At 44.9% G+C, this 17265-nt stretch overlaps 1 protein-coding gene across 4 annotated transcripts in view; it reads left to right on the top strand.

Moving 5' to 3' along the window:
- Positions 1–17265, top strand: part of cep290 (centrosomal protein 290) — a 47539-nt gene that overhangs the window by 13979 nt on the left and 16295 nt on the right. For all 4 annotated transcript variants that reach the window (XM_068704541.1, XM_068704542.1, XM_068704540.1 and 1 more), the window contains 16 exons: positions 9958–10122; positions 10988–11137; positions 11218–11333; positions 11418–11520; positions 11834–12064; positions 12235–12408; positions 12506–12617; positions 13079–13284; positions 13452–13603; positions 14458–14569; positions 14729–15184; positions 15292–15456; positions 15721–15828; positions 15948–16082; positions 16171–16440; positions 16528–16635. In XM_068704541.1, the coding sequence (XP_068560642.1) occupies positions 9958–10122; positions 10988–11137; positions 11218–11333; positions 11418–11520; positions 11834–12064; positions 12235–12408; positions 12506–12617; positions 13079–13284; positions 13452–13603; positions 14458–14569; positions 14729–15184; positions 15292–15456; positions 15721–15828; positions 15948–16082; positions 16171–16440; positions 16528–16635 (2763 nt within the window). The remainder of the gene's footprint in view (positions 1–9957; positions 10123–10987; positions 11138–11217; positions 11334–11417; positions 11521–11833; positions 12065–12234; positions 12409–12505; positions 12618–13078; positions 13285–13451; positions 13604–14457; positions 14570–14728; positions 15185–15291; positions 15457–15720; positions 15829–15947; positions 16083–16170; positions 16441–16527; positions 16636–17265) is intronic.

Below are 17265 nucleotides of genomic sequence, written 5' to 3'. Positions count from 1 at the left end.
TATCATAAATCTATTACACGACCCCTCACTGTATCACCGATCTATTACACGACCCCTCACTGTATCACCAATCTATTACACGACCCCTCACTGTATCACCGATCTATTACACGACCCCTCACTGTATCACCGATCTATTACACGACCCCTCACTGTATCATAAATCTATTACACGACCCCTCACTGTATCACCAATCTATTACACGACCCCTCACTGTATCATAAATCTATTACACGACCCCTCACTGTATCATAAATCTATTACACGACCCCTCACTGTATCACCGATCTATTACACGACCCCTCACTGTATCACCAATCTATTACACGACCCCTCACTGTATCACCGATCTATTACACGACCCCTCACTGTATCACCAATCTATTACACGACCCCTCACTGTATCACCAATCTATTACACGACCCCTCACTGTATCATAAATCTATTACACGACCCCTCACTGTATCATAAATCTATTACACGACCCCTCACTGTATCACCAATCTATTACACGACCCCTCACTGTATCATAAATCTATTACACGACCCCTCACTGTATCACCAATCTATTACACGACCCCTCACTGTATCACCGATCTATTACACGACCCCTCACTGTATCATAAATCTATTACACGACCCCTCACTGTATCACCGATCTATTACACGACCCCTCACTGTATCATAAATCTATTACACGACCCCTCACTGTATCACCGATCTATTACACGACCCCTCACTGTATCATAAATCTATTACACGACCCCTCACTGTATCATAAATCTATTACACGACCCTCACTGTATCACCAATCTATTACACGACCCCTCACTGTATCATAAATCTATTACACGACCCCTCACTGTATCACCGATCTATACACGACCCTCACTGTATCATAATCTATTACACGACCCCTCACTGTATCATAAATCTATTACACGACCCCTCACTGTATCATAAATCTATTACACGACCCCTCACTGTATCACCGATCTATACACGACCCCTCACTGTATCATAAATCTATTACACGACCCTCACTGTATCATAAATCTATTACACGACCCCTCACTGTATCACCGATCTATTACACGACCCCTCACTGTATCATAAATCTATTACACGACCCCTCACTGTATCACCGATCTATTACACGACCCCTCACTGTATCTGTATCATAAATCTATTACACGACCCCTCACTGTATCATAAATCTATTACACGACCCCTCACTGTATCATAAATCTATTACACGACCCCTCACTGTATCACCGATCTATTACACGACCCCTCACTGTATCACCGATCTATTACACGACCCCTCACTGTATCACCGATCTATTGCACGACCCCTCACTGTATCATAAATCTATTACACGACCCCTCACTGTATCATAAATCTATTGCACGACCCCTCACTGTATCACCAATCTATTACACGACCCCTCACTGTATCATAAATCTATTGCACGGCCCCTCACTGTATCATAAATCTATTACACGACCCCTCACTGTATCATAAATCTATTACACGACCCCTCACTGTATCACCAATCTATTACACGACCCCTCACTGTATCATAAATCTATTACACGACCCCTCACTGTATCATAAATCTATTACACGACCCCTCACTGTATTATAAATCTATTACACGACCCCTCACTGTATCATAAATCTATTACACGACCCCTCACTGTATCACCAATCTATTACACGGCCCCTCACTGTATCACAAATCTATTACACGGCCCCTCACTGTATCACAAATCTATTACACGACCCCTCACTGTATCATAAATCTATTACACGACCCCTCACTGTATCATAAATCTATTACACGACCCCTCACTGTATCATAAATCTATTACACGACCCCTCACTGTATCACAAATCTATTACACGACCCCTCACTGTATCATAAATCTATTACACGACCCCTCACTGTATCATAAATCTATTACACGACCCCTCACTGTATCACAAATCTATTACACGACCCCTCACTGTATCACCGATCTATTACACGACCCCTCACTGTATCATAAATCTATTACACGACCCCTCACTGTATCATAAATCTATTACACGACCCCTCACTGTATCATAAATCTATTACACGACCCCTCACTGTATCATAAATCTATTACACGACCCCTCACTGTATCATAAATCTATTACACGACCCCTCACTGTATCATAAATCTATTACACGACCCCTCACTGTATCATAAATCTATTACACGACCCCTCACTGTATCACCGATCTATTACACGACCCCTCACTGTATCATAAATCTATTACACGACCCCTCACTGTATCACCGATCTATTACACGACCCCTCACTGTATCACAAATCTATTACACGGCCCCTCACTGTATCACCAATCTATTACACGACCCCTCACTGTATCACCGATCTATTACACGACCCCTCACTGTATCACCGATCTATTACACGACCCCTCACTGTATCACCGATCTATTGCACGACCCCTCACTGTATCATAAATCTATTACACGACCCCTCACTGTATCATAAATCTATTGCACGACCCCTCACTGTATCACCAATCTATTACACAACCCCTCACTGTATCATAAATCTATTGCACGGCCCCTCACTGTATCATAAATCTATTACACGACCCCTCACTGTATCATAAATCTATTACACGACCCCTCACTGTATCACCAATCTATTACACGACCCCTCACTGTATCATAAATCTATTACACGACCCCTCACTGTATCACAAATCTATTGCACGACCCCTCACTGTATCACAAATCTATTACACGACCCCTCACTGTATTATAAATCTATTACACGACCCCTCACTGTATCACAAATCTATTACACAACCCCTCACTGTATCATAAATCTATTACACGACCCCTCACTGTATCATAAATCTATTACACGACCCCTCACTGTATCATAAATCTATTACACGACCCCTCACTGTATCACCGATCTATTACACGACCCCTCACTGTATCACCGATCTATTACACGACCCCTCACTGTATCATAAATCTATTACACGACCCCTCACTGTATCACCAATCTATTACACGACCCCTCACTGTATCATAAATCTATTACACGACCCCTCACTGTATCATAAATCTATTACACGACCCCTCACTGTATCACCGATCTATTACACGACCCCTCACTGTATCACCAATCTATTACACGACCCCTCACTGTATCACCGATCTATTACACGACCCCTCACTGTATCACCAATCTATTACACGACCCCTCACTGTATCACCAATCTATTACACGACCCCTCACTGTATCATAAATCTATTACACGACCCCTCACTGTATCATAAATCTATTACACGACCCCTCACTGTATCACCAATCTATCACACGACCCCTCACTGTATCATAAATCTATTACACGACCCCTCACTGTATCACCAATCTATTACACGACCCCTCACTGTATCACCGATCTATTACACGACCCCTCACTGTATCATAAATCTATTACACGACCCCTCACTGTATCACCGATCTATTACACGACCCCTCACTGTATCATAAATCTATTACACGACCCCTCACTGTATCACCGATCTATTACACGACCCCTCACTGTATCATAAATCTATTACACGACCCCTCACTGTATCATAAATCTATTACACGACCCCTCAATGTATCACCAATCTATTACACGACCCCTCACTGTATCATAAATCTATTACACGACCCCTCACTGTATCATAAATCTATTACACGACCCCTCACTGTATCACCGATCTATTACACGACCCCTCACTGTATCATAAATCTATTACACGACCCCTCACTGTATCACCGATCTATTACACGACCCCTCACTGTATCATAAATCTATTACACGACCCCTCACTGTATCATAAATCTATTACACGACCCCTCACTGTATCATAAATCTATTACACGACCCCTCACTGTATCACCGATCTATTACACGACCCCTCACTGTATCACCGATCTATTACACGACCCCTCACTGTATCACCGATCTATTGCACGACCCCTCACTGTATCATAAATCTATTACACGACCCCTCACTGTATCATAAATCTATTGCACGACCCCTCACTGTATCACCAATCTATTACACGACCCCTCACTGTATCATAAATCTATTGCACGGCCCCTCACTGTATCATAAATCTATTACACGACCCCTCACTGTATCATAAATCTATTACACGACCCCTCACTGTATCACCAATCTATTACACGACCCCTCACTGTATCATAAATCTATTACACGACCCCTCACTGTATCATAAATCTATTACACGACCCCTCACTGTATTATAAATCTATTACACGACCCCTCACTGTATCATAAATCTATTACACGACCCCTCACTGTATCACCAATCTATTACACGGCCCCTCACTGTATCACAAATCTATTACACGACCCCTCACTGTATCATAAATCTATTACACGACCCCTCACTGTATCATAAATCTATTACACGACCCCTCACTGTATCATAAATCTATTACACGACCCCTCACTGTATCACAAATCTATTACACGACCCCTCACTGTATCATAAATCTATTACACGACCCCTCACTGTATCATAAATCTATTACACGACCCCTCACTGTATCACAAATCTATTACACGACCCCTCACTGTATCACCGATCTATTACACGACCCCTCACTGTATCATAAATCTATTACACGACCCCTCACTGTATCATAAATCTATTACACGACCCCTCACTGTATCATAAATCTATTACACGACCCCTCACTGTATCATAAATCTATTACACGACCCCTCACTGTATCATAAATCTATTACACGACCCCTCACTGTATCATAAATCTATTACACGACCCCTCACTGTATCATAAATCTATTACACGACCCCTCACTGTATCACCGATCTATTACACGACCCCTCACTGTATCATAAATCTATTACACGACCCCTCACTGTATCACCGATCTATTACACGACCCCTCACTGTATCATAAATCTATTACACGACCCCTCACTGTATCATAAATCTATTACACGACCCCTCACTGTATCATAAATCTATTACACGACCCCTCACTGTATCATAAATCTATTACACGACCCCTCAATGTATCACCGATCTATTACACGACCCCTCACTGTATCATAAATCTATTACACGACCCCTCACTGTATCATAAATCTATTACACGACCCCTCACTGTATCACCGATCTATTACACGACCCCTCACTGTATCATAAATCTATTACACGACCCCTCACTGTATCACCGATCTATTACACGACCCCTCACTGTATCATAAATCTATTACACGACCCCTCACTGTATCATAAATCTATTACACGACCCCTCACTGTATCATAAATCTATTACACGACCCCTCACTGTATCACCGATCTATTACACGACCCCTCACTGTATCACAAATCTATTACACGGCCCCTCACTGTATCACCAATCTATTACACGACCCCTCACTGTATCACCGATCTATTACACGACCCCTCACTGTATCACCGATCTATTACACGACCCCTCACTGTATCACCGATCTATTGCACGACCCCTCACTGTATCATAAATCTATTACACGACCCCTCACTGTATCATAAATCTATTGCACGACCCCTCACTGTATCACCAATCTATTACACAACCCCTCACTGTATCATAAATCTATTGCACGGCCCCTCACTGTATCATAAATCTATTACACGACCCCTCACTGTATCATAAATCTATTACACGACCCCTCACTGTATCACCAATCTATTACACGACCCCTCACTGTATCATAAATCTATTACACGACCCCTCACTGTATCACAAATCTATTGCACGACCCCTCACTGTATCACAAATCTATTACACGACCCCTCACTGTATTATAAATCTATTACACGACCCCTCACTGTATCACAAATCTATTACACAACCCCTCACTGTATCATAAATCTATTACACGACCCCTCACTGTATCATAAATCTATTACACGACCCCTCACTGTATCACAAATCTATTACACGACCCCTCACTGTATCATAAATCTATTACACGACCCCTCACTGTATCATAAATCTATTACACGACCCCTCACTGTATCACAAATCTATTACACGACCCCTCACTGTATCACAAATCTATTACACGACCCCTCACTGTATCACCGATCTATTACACGACCCCTCACTGTATCATAAATCTATTACACGGCCCCTCACTGTATCACCAATCTATTACACGACCCCTCACTGTATCACCAATCTATTACACGACCCCTCACTGTATCACAAATCTATTACACGACCCCTCACTGTATCATAAATCTATTACACAACCCCTCACTGTATCATAAATCTATTACACGGCCCCTCACTGTATCATAAATCTATTACACGACCCCTCACTGTATCATAAATCTATTACACGACCCCTCACTGTATCACCAATCTATTACACGGCCCCTCACTGTATCACAAATCTATTACACGACCCCTCACTGTATCATAAATCTATTACACGACCCCTCACTGTATCATAAATCTATTACACGACCCCTCACTGTATCATAAATCTATTACACGACCCCTCACTGTATCACAAATCTATTACACGACCCCTCACTGTATCATAAATCTATTACACGACCCCTCACTGTATCATAAATCTATTACACGACCCCTCACTGTATCACAAATCTATTACACGACCCCTCACTGTATCACCGATCTATTACACGACCCCTCACTGTATCATAAATCTATTACACGACCCCTCACTGTATCATAAATCTATTACACGACCCCTCACTGTATCATAAATCTATTACACGACCCCTCACTGTATCATAAATCTATTACACGACCCCTCACTGTATCATAAATCTATTACACGACCCCTCACTGTATCATAAATCTATTACACGACCCCTCACTGTATCATAAATCTATTACACGACCCCTCACTGTATCACCGATCTATTACACGACCCCTCACTGTATCATAAATCTATTACACGACCCCTCACTGTATCACCGATCTATTACACGACCCCTCACTGTATCATAAATCTATTACACGACCCCTCACTGTATCATAAATCTATTACACGACCCCTCACTGTATCATAAATCTATTACACGACCCCTCACTGTATCATAAATCTATTACACGACCCCTCAATGTATCATAAATCTATTACACGACCCCTCAATGTATCACCGATCTATTACACGACCCCTCACTGTATCATAAATCTATTACACGACCCCTCACTGTATCATAAATCTATTACACGACCCCTCACTGTATCACCGATCTATTACACGACCCCTCACTGTATCATAAATCTATTACACGACCCCTCACTGTATCACCGATCTATTACACGACCCCTCACTGTATCATAAATCTATTACACGACCCCTCACTGTATCATAAATCTATTACACGACCCCTCACTGTATCATAAATCTATTACACGACCCCTCACTGTATCACCGATCTATTACACGACCCCTCACTGTATCACAAATCTATTACACGGCCCCTCACTGTATCACCAATCTATTACACGACCCCTCACTGTATCACCGATCTATTACACGACCCCTCACTGTATCACCGATCTATTACACGACCCCTCACTGTATCACCGATCTATTGCACGACCCCTCACTGTATCATAAATCTATTACACGACCCCTCACTGTATCACCAATCTATTACACGACCCCTCACTGTATCATAAATCTATTACACGACCCCTCACTGTATCACCAATCTATTACACGACCCCTCACTGTATCATAAATCTATTACACGACCCCTCACTGTATCACAAATCTATTGCACGACCCCTCACTGTATCACAAATCTATTACACGACCCCTCACTGTATTATAAATCTATTACACGACCCCTCACTGTATCACAAATCTATTACACAACCCCTCACTGTATCATAAATCTATTACACGACCCCTCACTGTATCATAAATCTATTACACGACCCCTCACTGTATCATAAATCTATTACACGACCCCTCACTGTATCACAAATCTATTACACGACCCCTCACTGTATCATAAATCTATTACACGACCCCTCACTGTATCATAAATCTATTACACGACCCCTCACTGTATCACAAATCTATTACACGACCCCTCACTGTATCACAAATCTATTACACGACCCCTCACTGTATCACCGATCTATTACACGACCCCTCACTGTATCATAAATCTATTACACGGCCCCTCACTGTATCACCAATCTATTACACGACCCCTCACTGTATCACCAATCTATTACACGACCCCTCACTGTATCACCAATCTATTACACGACCCCTCACTGTATCATAAATCTATTACACGACCCCTCACTGTATCATAAATCTATTACACAACCCCTCACTGTATCATAAATCTATTACACGGCCCCTCACTGTATCATAAATCTATTACACGACCCCTCACTGTATCACCAATCTATTACACGACCCCTTACTGTATCATAAATCTATTACACGGCCCCTCACTGTATCACCAATCTATTACACGACCCCTCACTGTATCATAAATCTATTACACGGCCCCTCACTGTATCACCAATCTATTACACGGCCCCTCACTGTATCATAAATCTATTACACGACCCCTCACTGTATCATAAATCTATTACACGACCCCTCACTGTATCACCAATCTATTACACGACCCCTCACTGTATCATAAATCTATTACACGACCCCTCACTGTATCACCGATCTATTACACGACCCCTCAATGTATCACCGATCTATTACACGGCCCCTCACTGTATCATAAATCTATTACACGGCCCCTCACTGTATCATAAATCTATTACGCGGCCCCTCACTGTATCACCAATCTATTACACGACCCCTCACTGTGTCATAAGTCTATTGCACGACCCCTCACTGTGTCACTGTATCATCTATTGCAGGAATCAGCCAATATTCTCTGTGCTTGTAATGGAATGTTTCATGGATTCTATATGCATGAAGTTCTATATAGCTTGTGTTTAAATCTGGTAGAGGCACATTTAAACAATCAAAAAAAAAAAAAGCACTAGAGCTAATATAACCTCAAGCATGTGCTGAAAACAATAGGCATACTGTACTTCCCTACTCAGTATTTCATTGTTTTTTTTGTCAGTTGATGAAGCAGAGGGTTTGTCACATAGCAACTTAATAAACAACAAATGCGAGTGAGACTGAAAAAACGAGTTTGAGAGGATCCAAGTCAAATTTGAAACGGCTGAAGAGGAACGTTTCTTCAGCTTTTGACATTGCGCTGGTGGGCTCGGCGTCAGACGATAGGTGCAAGCCATGAGAAGTAGTAGTGAGGTAACTCAGCCGGGATGCTATTTCCACATGTCTTTGTGTATAAGGGACTAATGGGGACATGCTTTATTTAAAGAGGTCCAGTATCGACTGAGAACGCTGCATCCAGCTAAACGGGCTGCAATGCCTCACGTTCTGCTTTACCTTTTGCTTTTATCCAATCTGTTTGTTGATTTGTCGAACCAAGCCTCGCTCTGAATTTCTCGCGTCACTTCCACATCACCGAAATTGGAAGTATTCCACCATGACATTAAACATCTTTTTAGACGACGCTAAGCTACGCCGCCTGCACTCCAACAATCACTGTTAGTGGATGTGCATTGACGGTGGGGAATTGCCCCGAGCGATAACATTGCAGCCAGTTTAGCGGCCGCCGTCACATCAGTTTAGTTTAGTCACTGAGACACAAAAACACAAGTTACTTGGGTTATTTGGGGGGGAAAAGTACATTTATGTACAACGAGGTTAAAAGAAAATGTTATACGTTATTTATCTTCCAATGTTTTTCATGGCACTTCATCTGTGCTCATCCTCCACATCGCAGGCTATAGACGTCGGCAGCATGAGCGGGCAGTCTGAGTCAGCGCCGCACCTCGAGTCCCAAATCCATCAGCTGGTGGGGAGAAACGAAGAGCTGAGGCAGGAGCTGAAATCGGCCCGGGAGGAAGCAACCGGCAGTTTCAGTCAGCTCGCCAGAACCAAAGAAAAGGTTGGTTTTTTTTAAATAAAGATAAAGACACGATGCTGTTGACTGATGACAGACAGCTTGACACATACTTGACATATTAACTTTTCTATGTAATCTTCCTTTTTGGCGATATTGCTTCATTTGGCAGGAAAACACAGCAGTGTTGTCAGGATCGTCTGGCTAAACATTCAGAAGAGATTTGTCAAAGTCAAGCCGTTGTACAACTCTGGTCATTCAAGGCCGACAGCAATTTTTCAGCTGTGTGTCGAAACCTTTTTTTTTTTTTTTCCCTCCAAATCAACAGAATATTGTTTTGCCTGATAATAGACCTTTTTATATAACAGAGATTTATAGATACGGTGGAAATGCCGAGCATTCTCTCACGTCTCTGACGGTAATTAGCGCGACTGGAACGGTGTTTCTCAGAGCGCCGACGACTCAACGTTCGTCGGATCCTTGATCTTGTTTTCACGTCAGAGTATTTCCTCACAGCTCATCTTAAGGTTTCACTCTTGTTGCGCCAACTCGTTCTTTCACCTGTGTTTGTTTCGGGTCTTTTGCTCTCTTCTTGACTTCTGTCTTCGGTGGACTATGTTTCACGTCGTCTTCATTTGGACGACACCGGTAATGAAGTGAATCAGCTGATCCTAATTGTCCTAAAATGCCTTTTTGTTCTGGCATGACGAACAGAGTCGTGCTGATGCTATCCTATTGTTTTCGACGAATATTCCGTGTGAGCGTCTGACGTTGGAAGTAAACTTTGGATCTGTTTTGATCGACAAATTACATTTTTAGTGACGCTGAAGCGCGTGTGTGTGTGTGTGTGTGTTATCAAAACAAAGGTTTAACTGCCCTGCTTTTGATCTTATTTATCTGTGCTTGTCAGGTGAGCCAGCTGGAAGGTGAATTGGAGTTGATGAGGAGGTCAGGCTACCAGGGAGTCGTCCTCCGGCCCCTGACCCTCCCAGAGGGTCTGGGGCCCAGCAGCACCGAGGTCATCAGTTCTCTGAACGAGTACGCCGTTCGACTTCTCCAGGTCAGTTCAACTGTCTACTTAAGCTGTAAATCAACAAAATGTACCGGCTGTAAATGAAACATTCATGATTTATTAATTAGGAGCTCGAAAACAAGGAGGAGAAAAGCAAGAAACTGGCGGCAACACTGGAGGAATACAAGGAGAGGTTTTCTGTTATCAGCCACCAACAGGGACTCCTCTATAAAGACTACCTGAGGTCAGTTTAACGAGGAGGAGGATCTCTCACTGGCTTGTAACCTTAAGTGCAAAATAAGGACGTTTCGATTGTGTTTCTGCTCAGTGAGAAGGCGGAGTGGCAGAAGGAGAAAGAGACGTTTACGGAGTTGAAGAAACAGCTGGAGGAGCAAAAGCAGGTGGACGCTGTTAAAATCCAAGAATTCAACGTAAGTCACCCGAATCAATGGTTATTGGGTCATTTATACACACACACACACACACACACACACACACACACACACACACACACACTACTGCTTTCACCCAACTGTCTCCTAGTGAGACCCTTGAGAGTCAGCAGGAAGGACATGGGTTGTAACCTCCTGCACCGTGTTTTTGTTTTTGTGATTAAAATGGGTACAGAGTCAATGAATATCCGTCGCTGTACTTGACCTACCCTCTACCGGGGTATCCGCCCCCCAAAAAAAAAAAAATCAAATGGATTTTATGAGAGCAACTTGTCCGTTTTTCGCCCACCAGGAGCTGCTGGACACCCTCCGGAAGGACCCCGAGGAAGTCAGGAGGTCGTTGAGCGAAGCGCTGCGCAAGTCGACGGTGCTGAAGGTCAATGAGACGAAGCTGACGCGGCGCTACGTCGCCCTGCTGGAGCAAGAGCAGCACCTCCGCAAGGAGAACGGCAAGCTGAGGGACGAGAGCAGCCACATGCAGGCCTCCGTCGCCCAGAGGATGGGCTACCTGCAGAGATACAAGGTAGAGGAGCCACACTGGAAAAACACAGACGTTCTAGTTGGGTTTGTGACAGAGAAGAAAAGTCAAACGTTTAGTCCTGCTTAGAACATGTAGTGGTGCAGTTTAGCCTCTTGTGGCTCCCCCGCCTGCATACGATGGCCTTTTTTAAATTGTCTTTTGCTTCGTCTTAGGAAATGGCCGCGTATAAGATGGCAGCGCTGCAGAAGGCCTTGGATGATAGCGTGCCCTCATCGGACCTGGAGAGGGCGAACAAACAGTTCACCGAGCTCACAGTCAAATACAGAGACGTGCTACAGAGGGACAGCCGGCTGATACAGAGAACCACCAACCTGGAACATCTGGAGGTATTAAAACACACCATTTCTTTTTTTATGTTTTTGTCTGTTAGCCGTCGACTGACCATATTTCTTTTATCCTTTTTTTTTTTCTCCTGTCGCTCAGAGTGCGAATGAGTCTTTTCGGGAGCAAATCTCAGCCACGAATAAAGAACTGGAGATCACAAAGGAGAAACTGAATACTTTAGAGCAAGCGTGGAACAACATCAACGCAATTGGTAAGCTAATGATGGAGCTGATTCTGATTACAGTTCAGTCATCTTTACTCAGAAATACCTTCTAAAACACCCGACGACGAAGGAGCAAAAGGAATTTATGTTATCGTCAAATGGTACATCAACACAGCACGCACAGACTGACCGGGCGATTAATGGAAAACAACCAGCTTCATGCCAAAAGCTACAACTGTTCATGTTAATTGCATTGTGGGCTTTCGTCCTAATGGATCTTTAATTGGCTGTTTAGCCCTGGATGCTGACGGTAATGCATTCCTTAACTTTGATGGCTTCATTTGATCAAAGCTGATTAAACCATGCCCGTCTCAATAAAACTCATCGTGACCAATAAGACTGTTGAACCTGAGAGTTGATGAGAGAGTGTTTGTGGATTCCACCCTTTCAATCAAATTCTCATCACAAATGTTGTTTTTTTTTTTTTCTTTTTTCTTCCTCAATATCAGGAGGTGAGAATAACATGGACAAGGCGGACAAGGCGTTGGCCAACATAGAGACGGTATCAGCGGCCAGACGCATCACCGCTCTCGAGATGAAGGAGCTGAACGAGAGGCAGAGAGCGGAGCACGCACACACGATGTACGAGCACGCGAGGAGCTCCCTCAGGCAGGTGGAAGAACGCAACGCCGAGCTGGAGTCCAAGTTCGCGGAGGTACGAGGCCAAGCGGAACCGCGGGAAAGAGTTGCTTTTCTGTCAAGCAGGCGAGAGAGCCGCGCCGTGGCTCACGGGGGGGGGGGGTGAAAGGCCGCGCGGTTCACCTGGCAGACCGAGAGCCCTTCGTTCATTTCTCCCAATTCGTGTCTTGTTTTTCCCTTCAGTTGACCCAGATGAACGCAGAGGCCCAGAGGGCGGAGCGAGAGCTGAGAGACCGGCTGGCCGACAGCACCTGCAAGGCGGTGAGCGACGCCGACAGAGCCAGGATCGCAGAGCTGGAGGAGGCCGAGGCTGAACTCCGCGTTGAGGTTTCCAAGTACGTTTGGCAAAGCGCCCCCGCCTGTGATGGATCATTTAGGCTCCTACCACGAAATGTATGTTTTGTTAGAGATTGCATTCCTCGAATGACTTTTGGGAGTACGTTGTATAAACACAAGTGTTTTGAGGTCACAGCTGAGGCAGTCTGTTAGAACTGGGGGGGGGGTCAACCTCTTTTTGAGATGCAGCTCAGCACTGTGTCCAGTTTCTAGTCGTAAATGTGTCAGGAAGGGCTTAGAACATTATGACGGAAGTATATAATGGTCATTTCCATGCCTCATGTCTCATAACTTGTTGTTGCCGCGCTTTTTGGGGTTGATGCTATGTGTCACACAGACCGTCTTTGATCAGTCAAGCGTATAAAAATGGTAAAAAAAAAAAAAAAAATACCACATTCAGACACCAAGACCTTGAGGACCATGATAGAAGAAGTCATGCTGTGATTTTTGCATTTTTAGCATTTCTCTTCTGGAAGCTAACTGCTCAGAAACCCCCTTAATAGTCAACATTTCTAGGAAAACCATCTTCTGGATGCCCTCAGTAACTCGTTTTTGATTGTAAAGTTTCATAATTACTTTAATAATGATCTCATTCCAATGAAATGGCTGCTAAGAGGACTAACGTCATCACGTTGAAACACCGTTTTGACCTCAATGGATCCACGAGTCTCAGCTTCTCCATTCATTCCCAATTTATGCAACTCCAAGACTGTTTAGTTTAGAAATATTCAAATAAATTCTTTATTATAGGCTAAAATAACATATTTGAGCTTGTGGCATCCGAGGGGAGTCTTAAGAGGTTCAAAAAAAAAGAATGTAACGTGTTTACTTTGTTGTTGTTGTTTTTTTCCAGGCTCCAAGAGGTGTCCGATGTGGCCATGATGCAGGCGTCTGCTCTCCAGGCCAGACAACAGTCCAAAGAGAAGGAAGTAGAAGCTCTGAGGAGACAAATACTGGACTACCAGGTAATTGGGTGTTGGTGTTTTTTTGGATTTTCTTAAACTTTATTGAACTAAGGAAGGAGAATTGAAATTGTAAAGTCTATGGAAATGAATCAAAACACAAACAAGCCCAGTTGTGTATCAGAGCAGTTGTAAGCGTGTGTCTCCGCCTCTCTCCCTCAGTCACAGTCCGATGAGAAAGCCCTCATTGCGAAGCTCCACCAGCACATCGTGGCTCTGCAGATCAGCGAGTCGGCTTCCTCGGCCAAGCTGGAGGCGGCCGCCTCTCACGTCCAGCGGCTGGAGGCCTGCAAGCTGCGCGCCGAGCAGCGGCTGGACGCCGGCGAGCGCGCTCTGTTCCTCGCCCGCCAGGAGGGCAGGAACCGCTCCAAGCACCTCCGGCAGACCGTGCAGTCGCTGCGTCGGCAGTTTGCCGGAGCTCTGCCGCTTCCCCAGCAGGAAAAGTTCTCCGCGGCCATGGTGAGCCTCCAGGAGGACAGAGCAAAAGCCCGGGAGGAGAAGAGGAAGGCGGAGGAGGAGAGGAGGAGGGCAGAGGGCAAGGCAGGAGAGCTGGAGCTGAGACTCCGAGGCCTGGAGGAGCTCATCTCAACGCTGAAGGATGTGAAAGGGGCCCAAAAGGTCATTTTACAGTTATAGTAGAATGCCACACTGCTTGTTAGTCTTATTTGTTTGTGGCACATCTTGCCTACAACTACTCTGCAACTGCTGAAAACCACTCCCAACAGGTGACTGAGTGGCACAAGAAGATGGAAGAAGCTCGCCTGCAGGAGCTGAGGAAAGGCAGGGAGCTGGTGGTCCAGAAGGAGGAGATCCGGTACCTGAAGAACCTGGTGGAGGAGCAGGAGCGAACCATCCGCTCGCTAGAAGAGGACAACGTGCAGCAAAACACGGTGAGCGGAAAAAAATCTTGACACTTTTTATACACGCTCAGAAAAATGTGACAATATGCAAAAAATAATTGACAATTTTTCAGGTTTTTGTTTATTCATAACAATGATAAACGGGGGCGGGACTTAGGAAGGGTCAAAGGGTCACCTATTCACAAAGAGAGGAGACAAGTGAAGCTCTAACTGCATCGCTCGTTAAGGAGCTTTTCTGTCAAGATGAATGTCACAAACGGTAATGAGGAAAGCTCTTCTCTCTGACATGTCAAGCTTCAAGAGGAACGCCAGCTGGCATACGATCGGCGAGAAGTGGAGCTGGAGCGCCAGCTGGACCAGTACGAGAAGCACCAGGACGAAGTTCTAAGCGGTTCGGAAAAGGTAAACCGTTGCTTCCAGAGGGAAGAGTTCAAGTTAACAGCAACTAAAGCTGTGGTTGCACAGAAACGGGCTGTGTGTTCCAGCTTCTGGATGTTACCATACGTTTGGTTTGTTTTCAGTATGAAGAGGGTACGGGATCCCTACCAGACCCGAGTCTGCCTCTTGCTCGTCAGTTAGAGTTTGCTCTGGGTAAAATCAGGGAGCACGTCCGCACCGTCTTGGACACACAGGCCACCTGCAAAAATTTGGATGAGGTAATGGTATTCGGGTCGCGGGTTCAGACACTATATTGTACATCGATCACATGCGTGCTGTTTTGAATTCCGCTCCCTTCGCGTGCAGAGGTCGAAAGAGAAAGAAGCGGCTCTGCGGAAGGCAGAGCAGAACATCGTGTCCAGGGACAAAGTGATCAACGAGCTGCGTCTGCGGCTCCCGGCGGCCGCCAGCAGAGAACGCCTGCTAGCTGACCTCGCGAAGCACGAAGAGGGCCAGTTCGACAATCCACCTGCCGTCAAGCTCGCCCGCCAGACCATCAAGGACCTCCAGGGTCGACTCGACAAGAAAGAGGACGTGCTGAAGAAATACCACGACCAGTTGGCTCGAGCCAGACAGGTACGGCGTTTAGGAACCCGGCTTCGTAGGGACACTTCTTGTATTCAAAGAGTTTCTTTTGTTTCATTCACGCCCTGTTGGTCCCAGGATCAGGAGGAGATGATAAAGAGACACCAGGAGGAGCTGAGAACGTTGCATCAGAAGTTGGACTTGCACACGGACACCTCCCTGGACCACTTCAAACAGACAGCCATGGTACGCTTTACGGCCCGGGTATCCTCGCCGATTTCCCCCAGTTAGATATCGATTATTTCATTTTTCTCTTTAATGTGAAAGAGCTTCTCTGATAATTAATGCTGTGAATTGTTCAAGGAGCCCTCTAACCTGGAGCATAATTAAAAAATAATGTTAAGACGTTAAGTAGAACGAACGAGAGAGAGAGAGAGAGAGAGAGAGAGAGAGAGAGAGAGAGAGAGAGAGAGAGAGAGAGACACAGACAGACAGACAGACGGGGGGAAAGAGACAGACAGACAGACAGACAGACAGACAGACGGGGGTAAAGAGACAGACAGACAGACGGGGGGAAAGAGACAGACAGATAGACAGACAGACAGACGGGGGGAAAGAGACAGACAGACAGACAGACAGACAGACGGGGGGAAAGAGACAGACAGACAGACAGACAGACAGACGGGGGGAAAGAGACAGACAGACAGACAGACGGGGGGAAAGAGACAGACAGACAGACAGACGGGGGGAAAGAGACAGACAGACAGATGGGGGAAAGGGACAGACAGACAGACAGACAGACAGACAGACGGGGGGAAAGAGACAGACAGACAGACAGATGGGGGGAAAGAGACAGACAGACAGACAGATGGGGGG

This window comes from Cebidichthys violaceus, unplaced genomic scaffold, assembly GCF_023349555.1.
Source record: "Cebidichthys violaceus isolate CVI_PGR_0920_01 unplaced genomic scaffold, fCebVio1.0.p SCAF_94, whole genome shotgun sequence".
Classification (NCBI taxonomy): Eukaryota; Metazoa; Chordata; class Actinopteri; order Perciformes; family Stichaeidae; genus Cebidichthys; species Cebidichthys violaceus.
Note: the sequence above shows the minus strand (reverse complement) of the source record. Positions and strands in the feature narration are given on the sequence as shown.